Consider the following 25,976-nt stretch of genomic DNA (forward strand, 5'->3'; position numbering starts at 1 on the left):
GTGGGCGGGCAATATGCTAATGTTTCATGTTGACCTCAACATGAAACGGCTTGGGATTCGTTTTAAAAACGACTCGTTTCAATGATTCAGAGTCTACTTTTTCTTTTAAGAGACAATAACTTTATACACGATGCACTTTCAGATTTAAGAGGTTTTAAATCACTTAGAGCTGTGTTACACACTGCATGAAAGGTAATTTTCAAAAATCCATAATAGGGGAACTTTAAAATACTTTTTTTCAGTTTGTATTTTATCATGACTGAAGCCATCAATAGTTTCTCTTTGAGATCATCCTTTTTTGAAGCTGCACTCATAATGTTGTGCTGTTCAGGTGTTTGGGTTCAGCTTGGATGATTCAGACATGGCAGCGCTGAGTTTGCTTCATGATGGGAGACATGTGAGCTGGGACCCAACTCATGTGGAATGACCAAATCTCCAAGAAAACCACCTGTTCAGGTGAGCTTGGAAAGCGGCCAGAGGCTCAGTCGCTCTAGTTTGTGATTTAAAACAAAATGATCAAAAATGGTATTATATCCAAAAGTAATTATGTACGGGATATTGACAGGTTACAGTATGAAGGATGATCTCAAAGACAATTTTAAACTACCAGTTTCAGTGTTTAAGTTGCAGGTTTTTTTAAATTTAATTTTTCAGCTTCTTAATTACTTCACAGGTTTTTGGATTCACACTAACAGCAGAAGACATGGACCGAATTAATGGTTTACACACCAATCAGAAGCTGATTCATCTCACTTATCCAATCTGGAAAGGATAACCTAGCAATCAAAATCCTAGAGGTTTGTTATTAGAATAGTGACAGGTCCTGAACTCACTGAAAGGAAAGCTTAAGAAAATGAAATCAAGGGAATCAGTGATTTGCATGCTGCTGATGTCACACATGTGCCTTTTGGAAACTGGTATTCAGTGGTGTTGAAAGTCTAATATTTGTTATGGTCTTATAGTAACAATTAGTAGGGAGAGCAATTTTGTGTACAAACTAACTGCTAGTTACACTTCATATCCTCAAACATCAGACGTGATGGACAAGCTTACCAGTGACAGAAACACAGGTAAACACAATCAAGTTGACATTTAATGGACGTTATATTAACTTATGACATGTTCTCATTTCCCCTATGAATTGTTTTCTATTATGCTGACGTGTCAAATTGTTGGTTAAAGCAGAAACGGCTCTGTATGTTTCGAGTTTCTCAGAAACTGCACTGGTGAAACTGAAATAAATCGCAAGAACTGGAGCCAGCACACATCTTTATAGCTGTTACCAATATTGTTTATTCCATCCCTCTCATTTAGAATCATTGTTGTACACAAGTTACATTTTCTTCTCAATATCACAGGTTTCTGTTAAATTATTTTTTTAAATCTTGTACTCTTAACATCCAGTTTCACCTCCCTCTCTTTTAAACAAACAAAAAAGCAGATTGTATTATACAAAAATGCAAACCAATTTTCACACAGTGAATTCTTTTACAAAGTCATTAAATGGCGTAATAATGGCTACATCCACATTGGAGTAAGATGGTTCTAAACATTCCTTAATGGAGTATAATATATATTTATATATAAAACCTTTCCTTGTTGAAATTGAGCCTGTACCTTAATTTAAGAGATTTTACAAGACAACTTGGAAGTAATCATAAAAAAGCCATTACATTTCCCAAAAAAGTTAGGAATAAATCAAAACGACAAAAAAAGACAGCCATAACAGTGTTAGAAGGTTGAAAATGAGTTAATTTGCGTTTCATTTAAATGAATTCAACAGGTCTGCTCAAAACAGACACGATCCAGTCAGAGAAATGAATATCATCCATCAGGAACAGACCCATTCTCAAAGAAAATCACATTATCCTGCAATTTCTCACTTGAGGAAAAATAACCTCGTGCACAAAACTGTAAATGAGCCTTACTGAGTCGTTTCCCTTAAATTGCTATGTGTGGATGGTTGACACTAATTTGTAAAACAAACAAAAAAAATATCCACACAGAAGTAATTAGCTCAGTGAGATCACTGATCATTAGAGGGGAAAAAAAAGTAATACAGCACCCAAGCAAGTGCCAAATATTAAATACAAGATAGCACATTCCCATACAATCCAAAGATTCAAATAAAAGCAGCATCCTGGCAGTGCATCACTCGAGAATGCTTACATTAGTACAGCTTTGGGCACTCCAAAATGAAAAAATCTCAACACACCAAGCACTGGCTAAACGTTTGCCCGTCGTAGCAGCGATTAGCGATGCGAAACAGAATGCTCGTCATGCTAGCGCTTGCGCCTAACAAGAACCAAAGAAAATCTGATGTTAGCAGTGGCAGGCGCGTGTTAGCTCAGGAAAATTTGGATAACCGCAGGGAGGAGGAAAATTCGCATTTTCAGACTCCGAAGCCAAAATCGTATAAAAGCCTTGCCATGTAACTATGCTCGGCCGCTTTCACATGTCTCTACTGATGAGACGTCAAGATTAAAACGTATCTTGCGCAATTTTAAGTGGTGTGCAATCGTTTTATTTTCCCGTTTGAATATAAAAGGGAATTCGCTGAGCACATTTTATCCTCCTGGTGTTACGTTCCTCAATTTAGAATTTTTTTAAATTTGATCATTGAGCATAATTGACAATTGGATGGGTGAGATGACACAGAACTGAGAAATATATAGTAAGTGTAGACATCCGGGAGAATCTCATGAGACCTCACAAGAACATGCCCAGGTCATATTATTATTATAGGTTGAAATCATAAATTTTCATTTTTATTTCATATATTTATATTGCATTGACACTTTCTTGAAAATAAAGTACAGTTCCTTTTTTGCCATTGTAAATGAATACCTCATAGTCATTGCATTAAATAATTTCTTGTGTAAAGCATACTATATAAAAATGCCATATTGAAGTAATGATAATGCGACGGGAATTAAGAGTTTATGAACATTTGGTGGACAAAGATGTGCTTAAACATTATTGGTCCTATACATTTTCTTTCCTTTATATTTCTTGCTGAAATGTGACCTGGACGAGTTTTTATGAATGTCACTTGAATTATTGGGCTACAAAGCAGCCTTGAACCACAGGAGAAAGTGGAACGATCTAAATTCAATCAGAAGCCAGATTCACCAGAAGGGAAGCAAGAAGCTCAGCTAAATCATACACAGCACATCTCAGATCAGGCAAAGCCTTAACTAGTTCACGGGATCTTCAACAGCATGAAATAAAAACACTACGAGAATTCAATTTCCACGTCGAGGAGAGGGAGGAGGTAACAACTTAGCATGGAGAAAGACAACATTCTGGAGAATTTGCTCAGCGAGTGCGACGGACATCACGCGATAAGTTTAAACCTCGACAGTAAGGTTGACGTCATCTCTGTGTGTCGGCACAGCTCGATTTCAATCTCGGCGACTGCTTGAAAAGGCTGCGTGTGCTCTTTGACGAGCAAGAACATCAAATAATGACCGTGACTACAAGTCATCGTAAAAAGAGAAATCAACTATATCACCACGGCTATAGCACATAAACCACAAAAGATTACACGTTAAGAGGTTGCACCCAAAATTGGAGCTGTATATCATAGTCGGTCTCAAGAGACTAGAACAAAATGTCACACGTGAAGAATGTCATCACTATAGGAAGACTTCAAATAATCTTGTTCTCTTCGTTTACGGGGCCACGTTCGGAAACAGTCGTTGAATATGTTGTGTAAAAACACATTTAGGTCAAAGCAGGCTGATGGAGGATAAACTCGACAGGCCTCGATTCATGAGACGCATTGAATATTCTGCAGAAATTCGAAATAGCCTCTGGAGAATTGATTCCAAACTAATTTTGAGTTTATAAAGAGGAAACCTATAAGACATTAAATAGCTCATCTATAATGAACACCTCTCTGGATTTTATTTAAAGGGACAGTTCTTGTCCATCTTTTTTTCTCCCCAAAATATCCATTTTGAACATCGTGAGGGCAATTGTATAAAAGCTCCCGAACAAAAACCATTATTATATTTTTAATCACATACACGGAGCTAAACTCTCGAGACGAGACTTATATGACAGATAAAATATGTTACTAAATGAATACACGATTGTGATAGAGAGTAAGAAGCTGACATCTGATTTCTTCAAGCGGTCGTATTTACCATGTTTACTATGATCAGGCCAAAAAACCCGGGCCGTTGGCCCTGAGGAAGCACTGAAGAGGCACGATCAAGCCCCGGAAGTGACAGTAGAAACGCGACTGCTCCTGGCACGCACTAGCACGCCCGCTTTTGGCCCGACAATGGAAACGCAGCTAATGTGATTCAGTGCATTATCACGATTGGGCCACAACTGAAGCCGCGCGAAATGCACGGGAAAATGCATGATGTATTACAGAGTAGTGAAGGACCAGCTGTGCAAAATGAAAATGCTCATATGAACATAACCGTACAAATTTACTGTACCTTAATTTAACAGAATTAGATATCTGCAGGTTGTTTAAAGGAAAAGCATCTGATTGTTAGGGGTTGTTCAGACAGAACACGTTCTTGCAATTAAAAATGTGAGACATTTTTTCTGTCTTCAAATCTTCTATTGCATGTCATATTTATTGAGATGGCTTATGCATCAGAAATGTGACGTAATTTCCTGCAAGGGAGCATAGATGCTCCATGGGTTTTGGCAGTGCATTGTGGGATTTTTCAGGGAGTGAAAGTTCCAGCCCCTTAAAATGGCCAACTGCCTGATCAGTTCCCTGAGTGCTGAACTAAGGAGCGGATTGAGACCCACTCTCCGTTTCTAGTCTGTCAGAAGTCTTTGAATAGCTGGTTCAGGCGTGTTTAATTAGGGTTGGAGCTAAACTCTGCAGGACAGTGGCCCTCCAGCAGCAGGTTAGGACACCCCTGGTCTAGTGCATATTTATATAGAAAAACAAGGGAAAAGTAGAGAAATAAAACGTAAAAACATTGTGTGCGAACGGCCTCTTAAAAAGCTAGTAACAAAGTCTCTTCACTCACCCCAATGCTAAAGAGAGTTCCTCCAGCTGGGCTTTACGGTCAGGCTGCCCATTCTCTGTGGCCTTCAGCTTGTATTCATGGGCCACCTGATTCTCCTTCAATCATGGAAACAGGTTCAATGAGCTTAGGGGGTTCATATGAGAATAAATAAAAACTGGTCCTGGCCAAGGAGTTTCTGGTTTCACTCACCATGGCGATTTCACGGGTTCTCTTCTTGATCTCCAGCTCTACATGATCAAGCTCCAGGCTGAGCTGTTCACTGGACACAGTGCCACCTGAAGACCACTTCACTCCAGCCGCGGGCTGAGACGCCAGCGCACACGCCTCCCTCTGCAGGAGCATAGAGTTACTGGCAGCCTGTGTGCGTACGCAAGATGTTTATTAATATTACTGACTATAGACAAGGCCATGCATTGTGAGTTGTGAATTTGGATGGAGATTTCAAACACACCTCCATGCTGCGGGTTTGCTGACTGATCTGTTGGTTGACTTGCTGGAGCTCAATCTTGAGCTGCTCGCGGTCAGGGGCAGACACGGGCAGACTGGCAAAACACAGGAAGTAATCATGTTTTGTATTCTCAAAAATGAAATCATACATTTTAAAAAGCTAGTAACAAAGTCTCTTCACTCACCCCAATGCTAAAGAGAGTTCCTCCAGCTGGGCTTTACGGTCAGGCTGCCCATTCTCTGTGGCCTTCAGCTTGTATTCATGGGCCACCTGATTCTCCTTCAATCATGGAAACAGGTTCAATGAGCTTAGGTGGTTCATATGAGAATAAATAAAAACTGGTCCTGGCCAAGGAGTTTCTGGTTTCACTCACCATGGCGATTTCACGGGTTCTCTTCTTGATCTCCAGCTCTACATGATCAAGCTCCAGGCTGAGCTGTTCACTGGACACAGTGCCACCTGAAGACCACTTCACTCCAGCCGCGGGCTGAGATGCCAGCGCACACGCCTCCCTCTGCAGGAGCATAGAGTTACTGGCAGCCTGTGTGCGTATGCAAGATGTTTATTAATATTACTGACTATAGACAAGGCCATGCATTGCGAGTTGTGAATTTGGATGGAGATTTCAAACACACCTCCATGCTGCGGGTTTGCTGACTGATCTGTTGGTTGACTTGCTGGAGCTCAATCTTGAGCTGCTCGCGGTCAGGGGCAGACACGGGCAGACTGGCAAAACACAGGAAGTAATCATGTTTTGTATTCTCAAAAATGAAATCATACATTACCTAAACCTTATTATGGGGTATTTGATTTAGTATTATGTTTTAATTTAAAAAATCTAGTATTGTCATGATTCATCTTTTATCAATGACAACATTTTCATTAAAAAAAAAACAGCATTCTCAAACATTTTTGTTAGTCATTTCATTTCTGAGATGAACACTGGTGTGGAAGTGCAAGAGGAAAGGTTAAGTACCGCTCGCTGAAGTGTCCCTGAGAGTTGATGCTCTGGTGCTGAGGGTAAGACGCTCCGCCCCATCCGCTGTGGTTTCCATATGGATAGTCTGCTTTGAGGAAAACACAATTTACCAAAAACAAAACATTTCCCCAAATGTTTAACACTATGGAAGTCTAAACATAGCAAAAATTCTGAAAAAAAATTGTGGGCAAAATTGTAAATTCTTGTTGCAAATTCTACGTGTGGAAATCTTTCACCCAAAATTCCTAAACACATAGATTCCTTTTGAAACGACTGGATTTTGCCCACAAAATTTTATATATTTTTTTTTAAATATGACTGCACCTTGAATCAGCAGCATACAGTCAGATTCAGTGTCACTTCTTGAACCAAATATACTCCAACAATTAACAATTTAAGTGATCCTGAATAAAATCATGATCTCTACTGATTATTCTTGAAGATTGGCAGAACATAATTCCTAAGGGTGGGGGAAACATTTTTTTGATTCACATACAAATCGCGATTCAGCCTTCTAGCGATTCGCATCGATTCACAAATTTCAAAAAACAATTTTCTAGTTAATATAATAATAACATTATGTTATCGGAACAAAACAGCAACAACAATGAAGGAGGAAAAACAAATACATCCTGACCCAACTTCAGTGAGGGCAAGTGTCTGGAAAAAGAAATATTATATTAATTATTCATCTTTTGTCATTATGGGAAGTAGGGATGTGCCCGAATTGTGAATCTGTATTCGGAAAGGCAGGAAAACGAACAACGCGTTCTATGGAGCCACTAAAGGGACATGGTTAGCCGCTTGCTAGCGGTTGCCTGTTACATTACAGAACTTAAAATTTCATGACTGATTGGGCGATATTTGATTTGCAGATCCTGAGCACCACTGACAAACATCTAATCTTGTAAAATGTGTGGTAAGTACTGCCGTTCTGTAGTATAACGTTACACAGAGTACGTGTGATCGCGAAATATCGAAAGTGAAAGTAAAAATTGAGCGTGCATTCAAAAGTGGTTTCAATGCCCCGCATATTAACAACAGCTCCCTGATTCCCGCAATTTATGTACAGTATAATTGCCCAATTATATAATTGCGAGAGAAATCACTGAAATGTATTTTTTCGTCCCATCTCGTATTTATTCCCTTTAGGGGTTCCGTATGTTATTTCCTTTCCAAACTCCTTTTCGGATTCAGGCACATCCCTAATGGGAAGTGAAAAATATTTTTTATTGATTAGGAAGTTAATAGTTAATAGGAAACACTGATTACTTGAGTCAGGAATACCCATACTATAGACTGGTGTGTTTTTGTATCAAAATACTGGTGTGTTTCATGTCCAGTGTGCACAAAAAATTGATAAAATAGTGAACCGTGATTAAAAATCGTGAATCGATTTTTAATCGAATCGTGACCCCAAGAATCGATATGAATCGAAAGTTACTGAAAGATTCCCACCCCTAATAATTTCTGTTTTACAACTAGGGTTGGGAAATGAGAACTGTTTTTATATTTAAATTACATCCTTTTTTTAATAAATGATGTTCTTTTTCTGTTAACACTGCATGAACCAGAGTTATTTTATTATCACTGATATATAACAACAGTTTTTGCTAATATTTTGAATTAGATTTTTTTTTTCATTTCAAATTTTAGGAATTTTGTCTTGTTTGTCTTTTTTTTATTATTTTTATACAGTATTTATTCATTTTTATTTCTTAGTTGTATTTAGTTTTAGTTATTTCAGAAAACTGTTGCCTTGGCTAGCTTAAAATAAAATATTAATAGACAACTTTTTTTTATTTATTTCACGAAACAAAAATGTTTTTATGGTTTTAGTTTTATTCCTGGCTTGAACTTCTGCACTCTTTTACCAAGGCAGGATTACTAAAACACTCCAGTAGTATTTCATGAACAAATTAAGAGCAGATTTCTAAATGAGTTAAAACAAATCACAAATGTACTCAAAAGTAAGAATTGTTAATAGCACCTTTCAGTTCCCATCCCTATATATGATGAAGTATTAGGTATTATAGAGATGTCCAGTCACCTGTCATGGTCATGTGTTTGGAGCCCGAGGCCTGTGAGGATGCTATGGCCTGTACAGGCCCAGTGGTCTGGTAACCCGTTTTAGAGGTACGTGAATTGGATTGCTGCATTTAAACTGTGAATACAGGTACAGAATGACGTGTTCGGTGTATGATACAGTAAACAGTAATAGCACGTGCAGTGGCAGCAGCGGCAGCCTCCCGTTCGGTAAGGAGTTTTAATCTGTAGGGGGCGCTGTTGGCCTAGTTATAATTAAATTAAAAGTAAAATAGCATCTTTGTTGTTATAAATAAGAACAGATGCAAAAAAAGAACAAACATAAGAAAGAAACAAGTGTAGTGTAGTACTTTCTTCATTTTACATCTAAACAAAAGCATTCAAGTAAGAAAAACAATCATATTTAAAAATCACCTTTGTGTCAAAATAATGTTCTTTTTAGCAGCATCATATGACCCCTTTAAGACCTACTGTAATGCACGGATCTAATATAATTTTACACATCTGACGTTTTTCCCCAACAGTTCCCCAAACGTTCACTTAAGACATAACTGATTATGTTTGTGTGAATACTTAAATACTGTAATTCTGTGTATGTGTATTTTATTGGGATAGAAGTGCCGTTATGTACGCACTTCAGATGTCAATCAGCATGAAAAGCAAACAGAGAAAAGGTACTCCTCTCAGAAAACGTACAAATAAAGATAATTTTGGATGTTTAATTATTATTTGGAGCATTTGAATCGCTAGACGAGGGCTTAATGAACTCGTTTTTGTGAAAAACTCAAATTTGCCTGTAGCTCAAAATTAGCCTATGTGCATTCTGACTCTTTTTTTTTTTTTTTGCCAGCATAGGTCACATATGTTAACATTAGTTAAAACAAACTAACAATGAAAAATAATTCTAAACACATATGTTAACATTAGTTAAAAACAAACTAACAATGAAAAATTATTCTAAAGCATTTATTTATTTTAGTATTGTCATTAAATGTTAACGTCAACCTTTTCTACTTCATTACTAGAATTAAAATGTATATCTGCTGACATTATTCAAAGGACCTGAGATGACGTGAACTAAAAATGAACAGTTGTAACTAGTGGTCGACTGATATATATCCAAAAGGCCGATATATCGGCCGATATTTGGCATTTTTTAAATAACATATGTTAACATTAGTTAAAACAAACTAACAATGAAAAATAATTCTAAAGCATTTATTCATTTTAGTATTGTCATTAAATGTTAACGTCAACCTTTACTACTTCATTACTAGAATAAAAATGTATATCTGCTGACATTATTCAAAGGACCTGAGATGACGTGAACTACTCATTCATTACATGAAATGAACAACCAGTCAGTAGATAGACTAATAAAAGTCTTGCCAATCTAAAATATACAATCAAAGCAATGGCTCCTGTTTCAGTTTGAATTGGCTACTAGGGATAGGCGATATGGGCTTAAAAATATATCACGATATTTCTGGTATTTATAATACTATGATTCTGTAATATGAAACCACGTCTGGTCACAAAAAAAAAAGTATTTCAAACACTCGACTATGTTATTAAGTTAATTTGGAGAAAAAGCATGTCAATAAATTATATCTTTGTTGGACAACAGGTTTGTAAACCGGCTCATACATATGCAAAACTGTATCGCACACGTGCTTCTGTAGTACATTTATTCAGACCGATTTTTTGTGCACTGTACAGCCCGAGGACATTGGGGCATAAGCTGATTTTTTAAATGTTTTTAATTATCTTAATTATTCCACACACACATAAAGATAATATGTTATTATATTGTTTTCTTGGGACCTGAAAAAATAAGTTGAAGTTACATTGTTTGTATTATAGTCATAATTATAATAAAATAGTAATTATATAGTCATAATGTGTGGAAAAATAGCAATAAATATTATACTAAACATAATACTAAAATCATGTTCATTAACAAACCTTATTTGTAAACAACAAATGTTTATAGGCATGCGTATCAAACAAGAGGAACTACTGTTTAGAATGCCAAAACCTTGAGAAGAACAGAACTCACTCCTATGTGGGACCTCATTTGGCTGGAGTGCGGTCCAGCTGTGTAGTACCCGTCCGGTGGGTATCTGTCTCTGGATGACGGTTCCTGGGAGTGGTACAGAGAACCTGCAGGACCTGCTGGAGGTGGAGGCATAGCGGCCGGGGGAACGTCCAAAGGAACCGGGCTCATCCTGACCAAGTCGTCTCTGGTCGGGGCAAACGGAGGTGGGGGTGCGGGATAGTGTCCGTGCCTGCGACTGTAATGGGAGGGCTGTGCGTATGTGTGGGCTGAGAAAGGGGGACCAGAGTGGTGGCTCGGATATTGGCGATCTGGGCCGTATCCCGGGTAGGACTCTGGGTAAGGTGGCTCACCCGGAGGAGGCGGATTACGGATGTAGCGGGGAGAGACATACTGCGGAGGTTGGTACGGGTAGGGGTTGCCTGAAAAAAAACCTAAGGTTATGAGCATTATGACATGCCAAGACTAATATTCAGTTAAAAAATGTGATGCAATAAACATTTTGATTTGAATTAACAACTGACAAAACATCGATTTAGACCATCGTGAGTTTGCATGCTGTCAAGAGTTGTTTTAATCTACTTTCACACTGCAAAGAAAATTAGCCAATTCACAAGATTTGCACTTGGTCACATGCACAGTTTTGCTGCCGTTTCTTAAAACTATGACTTGATGGCGCTCATGGACAGTCTATAGACCGGACAACTGAATACAGAAACAGCTATCTTGTCCTTGTACTTGTATTTGGTCTTGCTTGATAAACATCATAGCAAATACAAAAAGCCAAACAGCTGCTTAAAAACATTTAAATACTGTTGAAAGGGCCTGTCATCTCGGTGAAAAGCAGGTGTCAGAAACAGTGTTGGGGAAAGTTACTTTTAAAAGTAATGCATTACAATATTTCGTTACTCCATAAAAAAGTAACTAATTACGTTACTTAGTTACTTTTTATGGAAAGTAATGCGTTACTTTACTAGTTACTTGAAAAAGTAATCTGATTACGTAACTCGCGTTACTACCCCCAACACTGGTCAGAAACAGAAAGTTGCACAGATAAATTAGATACATTTCTAGTCATAATGCACAATAAATTGGAATCACGTCAGTTTTACATGGTCTTTTTTATTATTGGCTGATGTTGTATGTGTAATTGTTAAATCTTATTTCTGCTATTTTTTATACTACCTTTGTCACCATCTAATGCTCATTTAAAGTTAATCTTTAAAAATAATTTAACACAAATAAATGCAATCTTGCTCAAGCCGCAAACAGGTTTAGACAGTTCACTCCAATTGGGTGAACTGGTTTATCTAGTTCACTAACAAAAACATCTTCAAAAGAATGATTCATTCATAAACCGGACATCACTCTGGCTGAGACTATAGATTACAGGTAAAAATGTTGTAAATAATTACAGCAGTTTCTTGCACAGACTGATTGTTTCGCTTCATAAGACCTCAACATATCGTCAGGAGCCACAGGTATTAATTTTGTGTTGCTTGATAAGCTTTTTGACTCTCAAAGTGACAGTAGCCACTGACTTGCATTTTATGAATCAACAAGGACCTTTCAGCTAAAAATCTTTACTATTCTACTGAAGAAAAAAAGTCCCCTACACCTTGAATGTCCTGAGTCCTTATTCATTATGTAAATTATAATCTTGTGATGCCTGAACTCACTTTTCAGTTTTTAGCATTTTATTGCTTTATCTGTTTATTCAAACAATAAATGTGCAATTAAACTGAAAACTAAAAATAGGCCTAATTCTCCTCAACAGAAATATACAACTAAACTTCAAACTAAAGCCCTATTCAGACTGGATTAGTTCCACAAGGGTAGATGGATTAATGTTAATTTACCACAGGACGTCTGTAATATTAATGGCCAATTCGCACGGGATAAGAAATCTCAGTAAAACTACCAGAAGTGGGAGGAGTAACTCGATTTACACACCGCTGTCACCTCCGTCGTCATGTGCGTGCAACATCGATCAATTTATTAATTAAATTATGATAGGATTCTGTTTGCAATAGGCACTTACCTAAAGCTAACAGAAGTTTTGTGCCTCTAACAAGTGCTTTCGACCTTCTTTTTGATCTGAATGGTATGCATTGTCCAGTGGTGTAGTGGTGCCTGGAGAAGTGGGTATACTCTTAATTTATGCCCAAATTTTTTTTTAAGCGACCCAGCAAAGGATGAACACCCTGTGTTATAAACAGTGAAGTGTAAAACTAGTCTTGTACATTTAGTTCACCCCAAAATGGGCCAGTAGTATTTGCATATTGTCACTCTGCTGCTTGACTTCATGGAGTAAGGATCATTATGAAATCAAAATTAGCCACAGAAGAGGTGCCGATTTTGCAATAATTCAAATTTAATTTTGTTTAGTTGTCTGTTTGTAGGAGAATCATGATCTCTCTATTTGAAAAAAAAAAAATCGTGACTATCAATTTATCCAGAACCTTTTTAATATAAATAAGCACCAGTCAAGCTGCGATTTCAAACAGGACCACAGAGAGACGCCAAAAGACCACTAAACCTGCTGTCTTGACCTTACTGTACATGATACGGATCCATTCAGAATATTTAGACAAGCGCATAATCTAAAACACCTTCAGTCACTATCCAGTACAACACTCATGCTTTTAAACCAAATACACACTGAAAATATTAATTTACTGACATCTGGAGGTGTCGACTCTCCACAATCTCAGATGAAATAGGTTGGGTTTTCTCTGTATTAGAGCTGTTTTGAACTTACTGTTTGAATGCATTTGTTACTGGATCCTTGGACTGAAAGTTTACCAGTTTTTAAGATATTGTTTTCGTTCTAATGTACTGATTCAAATTAGTAATCAATAATTAACTATTATTTTACCACTCTGCGCGCCTCCCCTGACATGCCGTCACACATGAACAGGCAGCATCTCTGTCACTGTCGGCATCCTCTCTGATTGGGGTCGGAGACGGAGCGGGCGCAATCATCAAACGTATTTCAAACATATTTCCGCCACGCGGATACGCTGTTTCCGTTCAGATCAAATCACAACAACGTAGGAAACAGATCCGGCGTGACGCAGCTGACACAGAACAGCATATGTTGTTTTACGTCCAGCGGATATTCTCTAAAATGGCACCAGGGTGATGTGGAGGAGACGAATTATTGAATAAAGTCGTTATTTTTTTTCCTTCTTTTGTGCACAAAAAGTATTCTCGTAGCTTCGTATAATTGCGGATGAACCCCTGATGTCACATGGATTATTTTACAGATCTCCTTTCTACGTTTCTGGACTTGGGAACATTTAAGTTGCGTTGCGGTCTATGCAGGGTCAGAGAGCTCTCAGATTCCATCAAAAATACCTTCATTTGTGTTCCGAAGATTAACGAAGGTCTTACGGGTTTGAAACGACATACACGTTCTCCCTACTGTTTTATGTTCACTTAAGACGTATTCAACTGTTTACGTGAATACTTGTCAAAACGTGTGTAATTCTCCGTTCATGCGACACGAAAGAGTACTCGCGCGCTGTGAGACGCACTTTCTGTGTGTGTATGCTTCAGTGTCTGCGCTCAGAAAACCGGACCGAATTGAGTTCCCTCTTGCGTCGTCAGATATATCCATATGTCTGCACTTCTCATACTCCCACATATTTACATTTTTTAATGTTTTATGCGACGTGCAGCAAGTGTATGTTAGCTTATGTCCCGCTAGTTTTTGTCATTCAGAACAAGTTTTTATTTTGTTATCGTCTTGTTTTCGTCGGTGAGAAAATGCTGTTGACGAAGATTATGACGAAAATTATTCGTCAACGAAATTAACACTGCTTCTCATAGGATAAGAACACGCGGTCTCATGAATAATTTAATAGACACCGACGCGTCATCGATGTACTATAGTCCATTGCCACGTCACAAATTGTGACGTCAACACGATGTAGATTTTAAACCCGGAAGATGAAGAGCGAAAAAAAGCTTACAATTAACCACTTTTCTCCAATGTTTAAAATTATTGGATGCTAACATTGTCTTCTATGATGTGCAACACAAACACCTCTGCTAAAATCTCAGAAAAAGTAGTCTGGGGTTTCATGACCCTTTAATGCGATTGGATTAGCTATTCATGTAGTGGACTGTCATGATTTTGTGCAAAGCCGACTGATAAAGAAGTGAGTATATGCCGTATGCCTGCGTATACCCTCCACTACACCACTGGCATTGTCATATGCAGAAAACATTCAAGGTTTGCCACAGACTTGCCCCACCGCCTAGAACGCAACTTCATGCGTGGAAAAAACACGGAAAGCTACTTTTAAATAGCAAATTATGGAATATTTACGTACATATTTACAGCTGGTCTATTCGCACGGCATTAGTATTACCTGAGGTAATTCTTCCGGACCTTTTTACAGAAGGTAAAAGTCGCCGTAATCTTTACTGACATCGTCCGAAATGATTACTGAGATTGCACATTCGGACGGCGATGTACTATAGTCCATTGCCACGTCACAAATTGTGACGTCAAAACGATGTAGATTTTAAACCCGGAAGATGAAAAGAGTGAAAAAAAGCTTAAAATTAACCACTTTTCTCCAACGTTTAAAATTATTGGATGCTAACATTGTCTTCTATGATGTGCAACACAAACACCTCTGCTAAAATCTCAGAAAAAGTAGTCTGGGATTTCATGACACTTTAATGCGATTGGATTAGCTATTCATGTAGTGGACTGTCATGATTTGATTTTACCCCACCTCTCCATGTAAAACTAATCCCGTCCGAATTGGGCTTAAGACAATTATCAACTGAGACATTCAAGTTAATAATTTAGGATATACACCCTCATAGCTTCATGTTAACAAATTAGCCTAGTTTATTTCAATTTGTTGGTCGGAAGTACCCAGAATTCTTCTTTACATCTTTTTTGTAATGACCTGGACACAGTATTAAATGAAAACTTTAAATATCAATTGTGTGTGAAACTCTGAGAAACAACACTGGCATTAAATAGCTCCAAGAATCTTGAGAGCAGAGGACTTCATAATCTGTTCAGACAACCATCCATATGAGCAAATCCACTCACCTGTTGGGTACTGAGCATCATACTGAGATCCTGAGGGAGGCGGTCTGGCTGGCTCTGGATAGAAGAGCTGGGGCTGCTGTTGTGGATACATCTGTGGCGCACCTCTGGGCATGACTGGCATCTGCTTGGGCATGAGTAAGTGCTCCGCCCTGGGGTGAGGCACAGGGTGGGGTGTCAGGGCCAAGCTAGATTTATCCAAACTTAAGAAAAACAAGAGGAAGAAATGAGTCAGTGGTAACATGTTGTTCCTTCCTGTTAAATCCAAACCTACTAAGCACAACTTCTCACTATCTCAGCACTTTTGCTGTTGCTCTTACAGTTTAAAGAATTCAGATACTGTAGTTAATACAGAAAAGCAAGGAACGAGAAGTCAAACTGAGAAACAGGCTTACGAGTCGGGTGGCGACCCAGGAGCACTCAGGCTAGTGGCGTCCATCTTGGGCTTGAGTAAGAGGTCATATGTGGAGGGGTCTGTGCCTCTGGGGATGAGCTGGGGAAGAGGGCCCCCGTTTGTAAACGTAGAGGCCTTTCGCCCAGGCTCCAGCGGGACCTCCTCCTCAGGCAGCAGGCCAGGGGTGCAGGGCACTCGTGCAGCAAGACGTTTGTTCATTTTACGGTACCTGCAGAGTGAACACCAAATGAGATTCTGATTATTAAACAAGTTTGTGGTTTAACACTAACCAGACATGCAACGGCGCTCACTTTTCCAGCTCCTCCTGAGAATGGGCGAAGGTGCAGCTGGCTCCTCTAGGACAGCCTCCTTTCTGCTTCATATCTCTGCACATGTACGTCTTGTATTTGCTGTGCTGTGGTGGCTGCTGCGTGTCGGCACCCTTCTTGCTGTGGTTCTGGATGAAGTCCACTAGGCCGTGCACCACCGTCTTTACCGCCACCAGTCCCTTCTCCAGCTGCTCCCAGGTAGGAGGAGGAGCATCTGAATAAAGATGAATCAAAGCAAAACTGATCACAGAACAGAACAGGAGCATGTTACTAATTCACTCTAGGGGTGGGTGCCATGACCTTAAACTTTAAATTACAGTGGGAGTAATTTCATACAAATTTATTTTCACAGTATATATCAGAATATAGTTATTTTTAAATTCACACTAAAAGCACCGCACATATTCTACATTTTTTTATATTATTATTATTGCATTATTAATAAAACATTTTTTTATGTTTTCGAAAGAAGTCTCTTATGCTCAACAAAGCTGAATTTATTTAATCCAATATACATACAGTAGTTGGGTTTCCATCCAAAGTTGCGAATTTAACTTATGCGCAAAATTCAAATATCGCATAAAACATTTGCAAATAAACACCGTTTTCATCCGAGTCAAAGAGAACAAAATCGTCACTTCCTGGTAGAACTGGCGCTAGGCTATGTATCACTATGAAAAGTAGAAGAAACCCCTGAATATAATCATTTTCATAGGCCTATATAATAAATTACTTGAGCCTCAGAGCGAGCAGACGAAACAAAATAAATGCGGTCATTGCTTTCGGAGGTGGATGCTGCTGATTGGGAATGCAGTTGTGTAACAGTTAGTGGTTAAACGGATCGTAGTTGATCCGTGATCCGTACGGGCCAAGCCCGACGGTTCGGCACGCATGTGATCCGCGGATTAATTGCAAAATTTAACCATAATAGATAACATAATAGAGTATAAGTTTATCATTTGTTAGTATTTACACAAGCAAGCAAATTTTAAACAATTCCAGAGAGAAAAGGCGAAAGGGAACTCAATTAGTTACTCGCGCACACACGCGTTTCAGACGGCGCGAGAACACCGAACTGAATCCTCTTCTGAATCCTCTGAACAGACACATACACATAAAATTATGACAAAATACCCATTTCGACAATCATTCAGGTAAATGCAGTCAGTTATGTCTCAAGTGACTGAAAACAGCTGAGAAAGAAATCGGATGTGATGTGTATCATTATATCGGATCCGTGCATCAGGTCTTAAAGGGACAGCGGCCTATAAATACTGCTGCTGTCATTAATGATCACCAAACAACAAAACAGCTGTGATAAAAATCTATATTTAATTTATACAGTGAACACTATGCAGTGTTATTTTCCACAATTATTACATTTCTGTATTTGAATACTACCAACCTTTAATTTGTAACATTCTGTTGTATTTATCTATGCTTGTAATTTGTGTATTTGTTCTTATTTTTACTGGCTGTCCTCTTGTCTTTTAATCATGTTTAAACTTTCTTAGTTAATCTAGTAGTATTTGCTGTGGTATCAAAGAAGTACTTCGCTTTAAGTAATAAATGGAAAGCAAGTTAAATTGAAATATTTTTATTTTCTTGCTGATCAGAGCAAGAAATCCGTGGGTCAAAAACCGTAATTTATAGTGTAGGGGGCGGGTGCTTCGGATTCTAGAGAGCATTTGATTGGACAGAAAGTTTGATGAGAAGTTGAAGTACGATGTGACGTCAAAAAAATCATTGAGCCGTTTTGGCGGAAGTGACGAACTGCATGCTTTGAATGCTTATATCTTCTAAATGCGAATTGTCACTGTTTTGGAGCACATTGCCTTATAGATAACCTTAAGACTAACATATTGATACTAACACCCAAAAAACTTAAATTTTGATTTCATGGGGACTTTAACCCTTTTTCGCACAAGTCAAAAACCACCTCAAGCGAGCGTAAAAACTTTTTTGCGAATTAAGGGATTTTTATTCTAAATTTGCGGTTTCCATCACTGGTTTCTGATGCGATACTTCAAAATGCGCATAAAAACAGGGTGATGGAAACATAGCTAGTAAAAACACTAATATTGTTTAATATTCTACAATAAAAAAAAACTGCCTTCTACTGTTAACTATTTTAAAATGTAAATTCATTCCTGTGATGGCAATTAGCATATACATTTTCCACAGCAACTTCTCCAGTCTTAAGTGTCACATAATCCTTCTTAAATCATCCATGTGGAAATCACGATACATTTTTTTCAATTCTTTAAATAAATTGAATAAATGTCTTCACTGTCATTACATATTCCGTCAAACCGCTAAGCTTTAATTCAGTTTCTCAGATGCTCAGTCATCATATTAGGTTTGTCTGTCTTAACAAACCTGGACTGGGGTCAATGTTAGCAAGCAATTCGAGGTGAGGTCTCAGCCGGTTGAGATTGGCAGGGTCACCCGTCCTCTGCAGCGCGATGGTCAGCTCCTGCACACTCTGAGCAAACGACGCCGGGGTCTGCAGCTGAAAGACGAACAGTCATATTCCCTTGATTCATTATTCTGAAACAAAATACTACTTCTGGCATTTGAAAGTGCAAACAGACAGCCGTTATACCTTGTCAATGATGGACTGCATGTGAGACTTATGAGACTGGTCTCCATACAGCAGAGAAGACCACTGATCGGGGGCGATGCGGAGGCCTCCCTCCATTGCGATTTGAACAATCTGAGAGTCGTGTTCCCTCCGAAGTGCCTCATATGTGCGGAACTCCTCTTTCAACTGCATTAGCGATGAATCCTCATCTCGCTTAGTCACCTACGATACAGAAGAGATTCGACTGAAACCTCAGAACTGAAGCTGTTAATGTTATTGCAAATAAGCTGTCGAGGTGCTGAAAAAGTTCATTTGCACTTTAAGAACATCAGAATCTAAATAATACCAACAGATCTGGATATGAATTAGAAAACATAATTGCAAAAAAACATCTCATCAGATGAGATCAAGTGCACAATAAAAGGCACCTACCTTGAAGCAGGAGGCACGGTAGAGGAGCTGAACTACATGTCCAATACTGGTTTTGGAGGCCTGAGGAAATCTTGGTTCTAGTCTCTGGACCACAAAGAGGACCAAAACCTTCCTGGAAAGAGCGGATCCATCTTCCAAGGCCAACAGCACCAGCTTTAGTGCCTCCTCCTGCATGGCTGTAGATAAAAAGGGTCACATATAAGACACCAGAAGTTCCACAAGACCAAATTTTGGCGATGACCATTCGTGTTGGTGTGAACAGGATTTAAAGCGTCATCTTACCGGGGCCCAGGAACTGGCAGCCTCTGGCTCTGACAGCAGCCCACAGGTTGGAGGAGAGCTGCTGGGGGTTTTGGTGCTGCAAAATGAGCTCAGTAACAGTTCTTTCGCCCAGAGAACGGGCCGCCCGCATGGCCCTGACCCGTCCTTCCTCTTCCACCAGCTGACAGTGCACCAGAGTCACCAGCTTCCTCTGCATGGGGCGGCTCAGCATGCTCTGAGCAGCATTACTCAACCCCACTCCTAGATTCAGCCAAAAATATGCATCAATCACTTGGCCTTGCCCATTAAACTGGCTTATATAGCATGAAATAAAGCTATTTATTAAATGTATCTTATCAATCATTCTGTGATTTGTCTGAACAGGTTTCATTTAAAAAAATAATTTGCGAGGAGGCATTTTTTAATCATAATATAACTCAATTTTATAGTAAAATGACTGAAACAGTGATGTTTAATTAGTGCTTGTCCGTTGACATTCTAACTGTCAGCAACTATTTCTTTCCCACACCGTGAGTAAGATACAGCATTTCAATTTTATCATTAAATTTAAACAAACTTTTTAAATGTATCATATCTTATGTAATTGTTCAATCAGTGTTTCAACAGCAGAAAGATGATGTCATGTAACATTACTTTTCAATATCTACAGCTCATTAGTTAGCTAGAATATATAACTCTAGAAAGGAGCATTTCGCTAAATATACACTACATTACAAATTCAATGTAATTTCACGTAACCTGTTAGTGATATCTTCATTATTTAATGGAAGTTTGAATAAGGATGTCATGAAAACATGTTTATTACAGCTACACTATAAATGCTTATATTTCAACAATGAATTGGTGTAGAAACGATATATATTATAAAGTTCATATAAAACTGACTAATATGACATTTAAATGTTTGTATAAAACTCAACATTTATTATTTAAATGTTGATTCCTACATTTGATTAACAAACAGATTATTAAATAAACTTTTTTTTTTTGGCTTAATGAAAATTCTGATTTAGAAAAAAATTTTGATTTTCATAAAATTCACTGAATTGCATAACTACTTTTAAGAGCATATGTGAGCATGTCAGTTACCTCGTGCACTGCTGAGGGGTTTGAGGTAGAGGGCCAGCTCCTCAACGCACTGCCGTGCCTCATCATAATGCTTGGTGTCCTCTGGACACGTAATGAGCGCCACAGGTTGCTGTTTGGACACCTGAGAGAAAAAGACAAATTAAATGAAGCACACAGTGAGAGATCTGAAAAACTGTGGTTATGCTTAGGGCTGCGCTATTGAGGGAGATGACCGCACTTCCGCAGCGGTAGAGCACCACCACAATGGCATGATGCCATTGGCGGTGGTGTGCAAAAAATAAAATAATGATCATAATGGAACACAATTGAAGTACAAAGCTTTATTTACAAAAGAAACAACACTTTAGCAACTAATATTGCAAATATGGAAACACTTGGATTTGTGCTGAACGAGGGGTACGTCAGCCCATGAATTTATGTTGGCGCTGAATTGTCTTGTGATCTGGTCACCGGATTTCCCCACAAATGGAAAACTGAACTACACATGGAATCACTCGTTTCTCACAAAACAATCACTCACAAAAAAAAAAAAGACTAAGGGTGAGATGTATTTATTTAGGCTATATAAGTATTTATTAGTAATTTTACTGGTCACAGCGTGTGTTTGTAGGCTTCAAAAATATCTTGTTTTTCACTCTCTCTCTCCTCATATTTGATTTTAACACAGTTGGTATTAATTAGGCAAGGTAAGGAACATTAACTTTATCTGTAGAATGCAATTTACACACACTGTTAATTTAGTTTGTAGATTAAATGTCTTGCTTTTGTGAAAGATAAGATCTCTCTTCCAAACTTTAAATATCATCAGTTGCTTTGGATTATCAGGAAAAATATGAAACCATAAAAGATAGAGAACTGCTTGTTTTCCCCAGCAAAGTGCAGACCGGGTATATACTTTTATCTTGGTTGGGAAACAAACTTAGTTGGCGTAGTTTGGCTGAAACCTCACCAAATTTTTGTGTAATTGTGCTTTCCATGCTCAAGGATGCCATATTGTTTAATTTTAATGTAATTTGCACAGAAAATACTGTATGTATAAGAAAATTCATAGATGTGAGTTACACAATCTGAATGAACGCCTTGGAGACAAGAAACCATGCGATGTTATTTTGGCATCGAGTCTTTAGATCTAGCATTCTGCATGCGTTAAATCAGACACTGGGATGAAGTTTGGAAGGATACCATTTTTTTTATGAATTAAAAACAGAGAGAGAAACTGTGCATGTGAATTTCCTACATCTGTGCAGTTTGCCTCTAATAATACTGAAGTTGCAAGTTTATTTACTTCAAAAACATACAATGTCATTATAGCTTTTAGTATGCTATCAAAGCCATTTTATTAATAAATATCATGTCGGTAGTGTTGACAAAATGTTTCTGTGCTCCTGAATGTTTTTGTGTGTGCGCAGTGTGATCTCAAATCTCTATGAGTGCTTCAATGCAGAACATTATTATAGAATGGTGATTAAACTGACAAAAACTAAACCAAAACACTGCAAAACCACCAGTGGTTGGCCTTTTACCACCACAGTGGTTTAAAAATCACTACTATCAGAGCCCTAGTTATGCTACTCAGTAAACACGGTTGAAATGCCTCACCTGACCCCCGACCAGCTGTAAAAGAGCCGAGTTGACGGGCAGCTGCTCGATGTCAGTATTGATGGCCGTCTGGTCAAAGGGACAAGCCTTGCGGTGCAGCTTGTTGAGGCACATCTTGCAAACGGTGTGGCCGCAACCCAGACTGATGGGCCGACGCACCGTCTCCTCGAACGTCTGGGTGCATATGGGGCACAGTAAAAACTCTGTCCATTGTGGAGCTTGTACAGGCATCGTAGCAAGGTTGTTCTACATGTAAACAAGGGTGGGGGGGTTTCTCTTGGGTGTGCGTGCGACTGGGTGTGTCATTTAACAAAAAGGGAATAATAGATGGAAAAAAGAAAGAAAGATTCCACTGGAATCAAAAAATCTTCTGAACACAGGAGTTCTTAAATAAGTTCACACGTCCCGGGTGATCATCACATGGTGTGAAACCTGAAACCTGGAACAAAAGAGATGCAGTTGATGATTAATCTGACAAATATGGAATTTAGAAAACAGTCTATCTTTAGTAGTGGGTTCACATGATGCACATTATTAACCAACACAATTACACAGTAAAATACAGGAACCAACTGACGCATTGTCAATCAACCACGTCTGGCAGCTGTTGCTACCCAAACAAACAAGAAAACTAACAAAAAGAATATATTATAAGAATTTATTATAAGAATAAATTGTTGAAACCCTACGGAGGCAGAATCATTTCTTAATTTCGGAAAAGCATTTGTGTTGAGCTGATTTTTTGTTGTTTGTTTTTAATGCAAGGGTCAATTTTAAGATTTTGGCCTATTTTGCTTCTTAAAATGTCTTCTTTCAGATTAGTGGAAAGAAAACATCGAGAATACACATTTAATTTTTTATTTCTTTACACTTGATCTATTCGCAGCAGCACTTACTCCAAACTTGACAGTTTCATTGCTGTCTATATTCTAATGGTTTTCAAAAAGAAGTTTGATCATGTAGCCTATAATTTACCTGATTTATAAAACATGTTCCCGGGCAGATATTTTCTAATTTATGGAGTGATAAAAAGAGATTCAAAATCCTCTATGTAAAACCTTTTACTCTGTAAACAAAACGAAAGAAGAATTTTGAACCTTGCTTTATCCAGACTTTCTGTTCTGGTAATGTATGCGAATTAGTGCATATTTAATTAGACAATAGTTAAGTAGCATATTAAAACACAACATTTCAGAAAACTTGTATAATAAATCAGTAGTCTGAAGAAAAAATATGATGGTATTTATTAGTTAAAATTGCTACCCTATTTACCTGTGGTATTTTGCCTCAAGTAAACGGGCTACCCACAGCTAACGTTAACTCGTCTGTCAATAAACTCAACTTCACATAGTTCAAGCAATTTTTAATGTTTAAGCATTACTTTTACTCGTATGTACATGTTTGATAGCAACATGCACAATTAACACCATTTACCTGTTAAAAATAAACCAAACTTGTTAAGTTTAATATTGTTCTCGGCTGTCCATCTCCATTAGCTATCACAATGCTCACTGGCTCCTATCTCTATCTAGACTGCATACGCTAATAGCATACACACGGTCAAATTTTTACAAGGATTGCGAGTATAGACAATGAGTTAAACCGACTCCAAAAGGTGTTTTTTTGCACATTTCCTAATGTATGAGGTGAAACGAGCGTAAATCACACAATAAAGGCGAAATGTGCGAAATATCCGTTTAGGCTAAACCACAAGAGATCCCTCGATTATGTAACACGGCAACCGCTAAACCTGACCAAAACACTAGATTATTATCCACCCCACTGTCAAAACACTTTAGCGGACACATGACATGTGGTAAGAATAGATGCAAATACACAATCACGTGGATTACTGTAAATAGCTATTTTTGTAAGCGGAGGCCCGTGTAAACACAGTATTCAGTTCAGCTCCCTAAGCTACACTGGCCGCCGAATTGCTATTTCAATCGAATACACGGCTGAAATCCAAATTACTGACGAAGACAACGCCAAAATCTGCATATGGCACGAACTAACCACCAAGTAAGCCCCAACCCTAACTGAAAACACAAAAAAATAGCTCAAGCCAAAGCTACACAAGGCTAGCCGGGCGGCTAAATGTTGCAAACGTGCTATCAGATTAGCCGTTAGCAGCCGTGTGCGGTCCACACCCAGAAACGAACACATAATGCACGCAAAATGCGCTACTCTGCAAGCCACAGGCGCAAAATAACAAATGCACACTCACTCACTCACTCACTCATTCTTACTGTGTATCGGCTATCTTCATATTTTCTTAAGAAAACGCTTGATTATTTCCTCGGTCGCCATGTCGACCGTTATAACGGGTTGCCGAAGTAGTTCGGGAGTTCCTCGCGTAAAACTGCCAGCAGCAGCCAGCGGCGGCACTCGAGCTGATCGAGGAACAGAAGAAACTGTTGAGTACCGAGGCGCCTCCTCTGGCGGAGCATCGCGCTGCAGTCGGGCTCATGGTGAAAACACGTGCAGCTATGGAAGCTCAATTCCGCCACACAGAAAAACAGTGCTTTGGTAAAGCATAATTGTGACATAAAGTCAAAAGAATGATACAAAAAGTCGAAATTCTGACGTAATTAGTCATATTTCTGAGATTATAAATGGAAACTATGACATAAAACGTCAATTGTGAGATGAAAGCCAAAATTAGGCTATGACATAAAAATGATGACATAGGAAGTAATGTTTATGAAATGAAAAGTGAAGATTATGATATAAAAAGACAAAATGATTACATACTAACCCAAATGTATTACATAAAAAGTGGAAATTTATGACATAAAAAGTCATAAGCACATAAATGTCATTTATAAAATGAAACAGAATTGTAATATAATTAATTTAAAAAAAGCAAAATGATGACATTAAAGGTCATATTAGATAAAAAGACAAAATTCTGCGTCATAATTCTGATATGTCATGTTTAAAAGACAAAAGTTAAGACATCAAAAGTCACAATTATGACAAACAGATGAAATTATGAGATATTAAGTCATATTTATGAGATAAAAAATAAATTATAAGATAAAAGTCAAAATTATAAGTCATAATTATGACATAAAAAGTATCAACTTTTTACTTCTTAATTCTGACTTTTTATGTCATCGTATACTTTTATGTCATAATTATGATTTTCTAAAGCATTTTTTTCCTAATAAATGGGCTTCCAATATGAAACATTTGCTCAACAACAGCACATATAATTATTTTTCACAACAAGCCAAATTTCAGTACGAAAATAAGCACAAAAATTTAAATGAAAGGGAAAAATTATAAACCAAACGGAAACATACAGAAACGTATAAATGCATTAACAATTTTTGGAATTTTTAATATTAATAGTTAACATTTATATTGGAATTTAACAAATTTGGAAAATGTTTTATGTAAAAAATGCCATTATTTTTCACCTAAATATAGGCCTGTATCTAGTTTACATTACAAATTCTGTCATTACATTACAAGTTCTGGTCTAATTGTCTAACATGTTCTGTGCTTTTTATATGTATTTAAGCATTTAAGTGTTAAATATTAATTTAAATACTAAATATTGAAGCTTGAAATATGGTGCAGTGAATGCTACTTTCAATTTGACAGATTATTGTTTTGGATGGCATATGTAGTATTGTATGCAAATGGC

At 37.9% G+C, this 25,976-nt stretch overlaps 2 protein-coding genes across 3 annotated transcripts in view; one reads left to right on the forward strand and one right to left on the reverse strand.

Annotated features, from left to right (window-relative positions):
* LOC107715516 (uncharacterized oxidoreductase ZK1290.5) overlaps positions 1 to 2,522 on the forward strand; it is a 5,584-nt gene extending 3,062 nt beyond the window's left edge. Inside the window, exons 7-8 of one of the 2 annotated variants that reach the window (XM_016521668.1) lie at positions 332 to 456; positions 674 to 754. In XM_016521668.1, the coding sequence (XP_016377154.1) occupies positions 332 to 427 (96 nt within the window). In that variant the 3' untranslated portion in view covers positions 428 to 456; positions 674 to 754. Of the gene's footprint in view, positions 1 to 331; positions 457 to 673 lie in introns of both variants that reach the window. The other variant, XM_016521667.1, reaches the window with a different exon arrangement.
* A 2,480-nt stretch (positions 2,523 to 5,002) lies between these two features.
* LOC107715499 (roquin-1-like) lies at positions 5,003 to 24,715 on the reverse strand. Its single transcript, XM_016521653.1, has 17 exons — positions 24,571 to 24,715; positions 22,322 to 22,760; positions 20,723 to 20,843; positions 19,634 to 19,873; positions 19,352 to 19,527; positions 18,941 to 19,141; positions 18,715 to 18,847; positions 16,318 to 16,549; positions 16,008 to 16,235; positions 15,616 to 15,815; positions 10,539 to 10,957; positions 8,484 to 8,586; positions 6,431 to 6,521; positions 5,925 to 5,928; positions 5,458 to 5,583; positions 5,196 to 5,363; positions 5,003 to 5,101 (listed from the first exon to the last, which is right to left on the reverse strand). The coding sequence occupies exons 2-17, from the start codon at positions 22,550 to 22,552 to the stop codon at positions 5,003 to 5,005; spliced, it is 2,772 nt and encodes a 923-aa protein (XP_016377139.1). The 5' UTR covers positions 22,553 to 22,760; positions 24,571 to 24,715.
* Positions 24,716 to 25,976: the final 1,261 nt, after the last annotated feature.

This window comes from Sinocyclocheilus rhinocerous, unplaced genomic scaffold (assembly GCF_001515625.1).
Source record: "Sinocyclocheilus rhinocerous isolate Xijiao unplaced genomic scaffold, SAMN03320098_v1.1 scaffold510, whole genome shotgun sequence".
NCBI lineage: Eukaryota > Metazoa > Chordata > Actinopteri > Cypriniformes > Cyprinidae > Sinocyclocheilus > Sinocyclocheilus rhinocerous.

Excerpts from the sequence above, each read along its gene's own strand:
- LOC107715499 (XM_016521653.1), bottom strand. The coding sequence starts at position 22,552 with ATGCCTGTACAAGCTCCACAATGGACAGAGTTTTTACTGTGCCCCATA. Across the intron at positions 20,844-22,321 it reads TACAGCTGGTCGGGGGTCAG|GTGTCCAAACAGCAACCTGT; the intron begins GTGAGGCATTTC and ends TTTTTCTCTCAG. Across the intron at positions 18,848-18,940 it reads TGCAGTCCATCATTGACAAG|CTGCAGACCCCGGCGTCGTT; the intron begins GTATAACGGCTG and ends TTCGTCTTTCAG.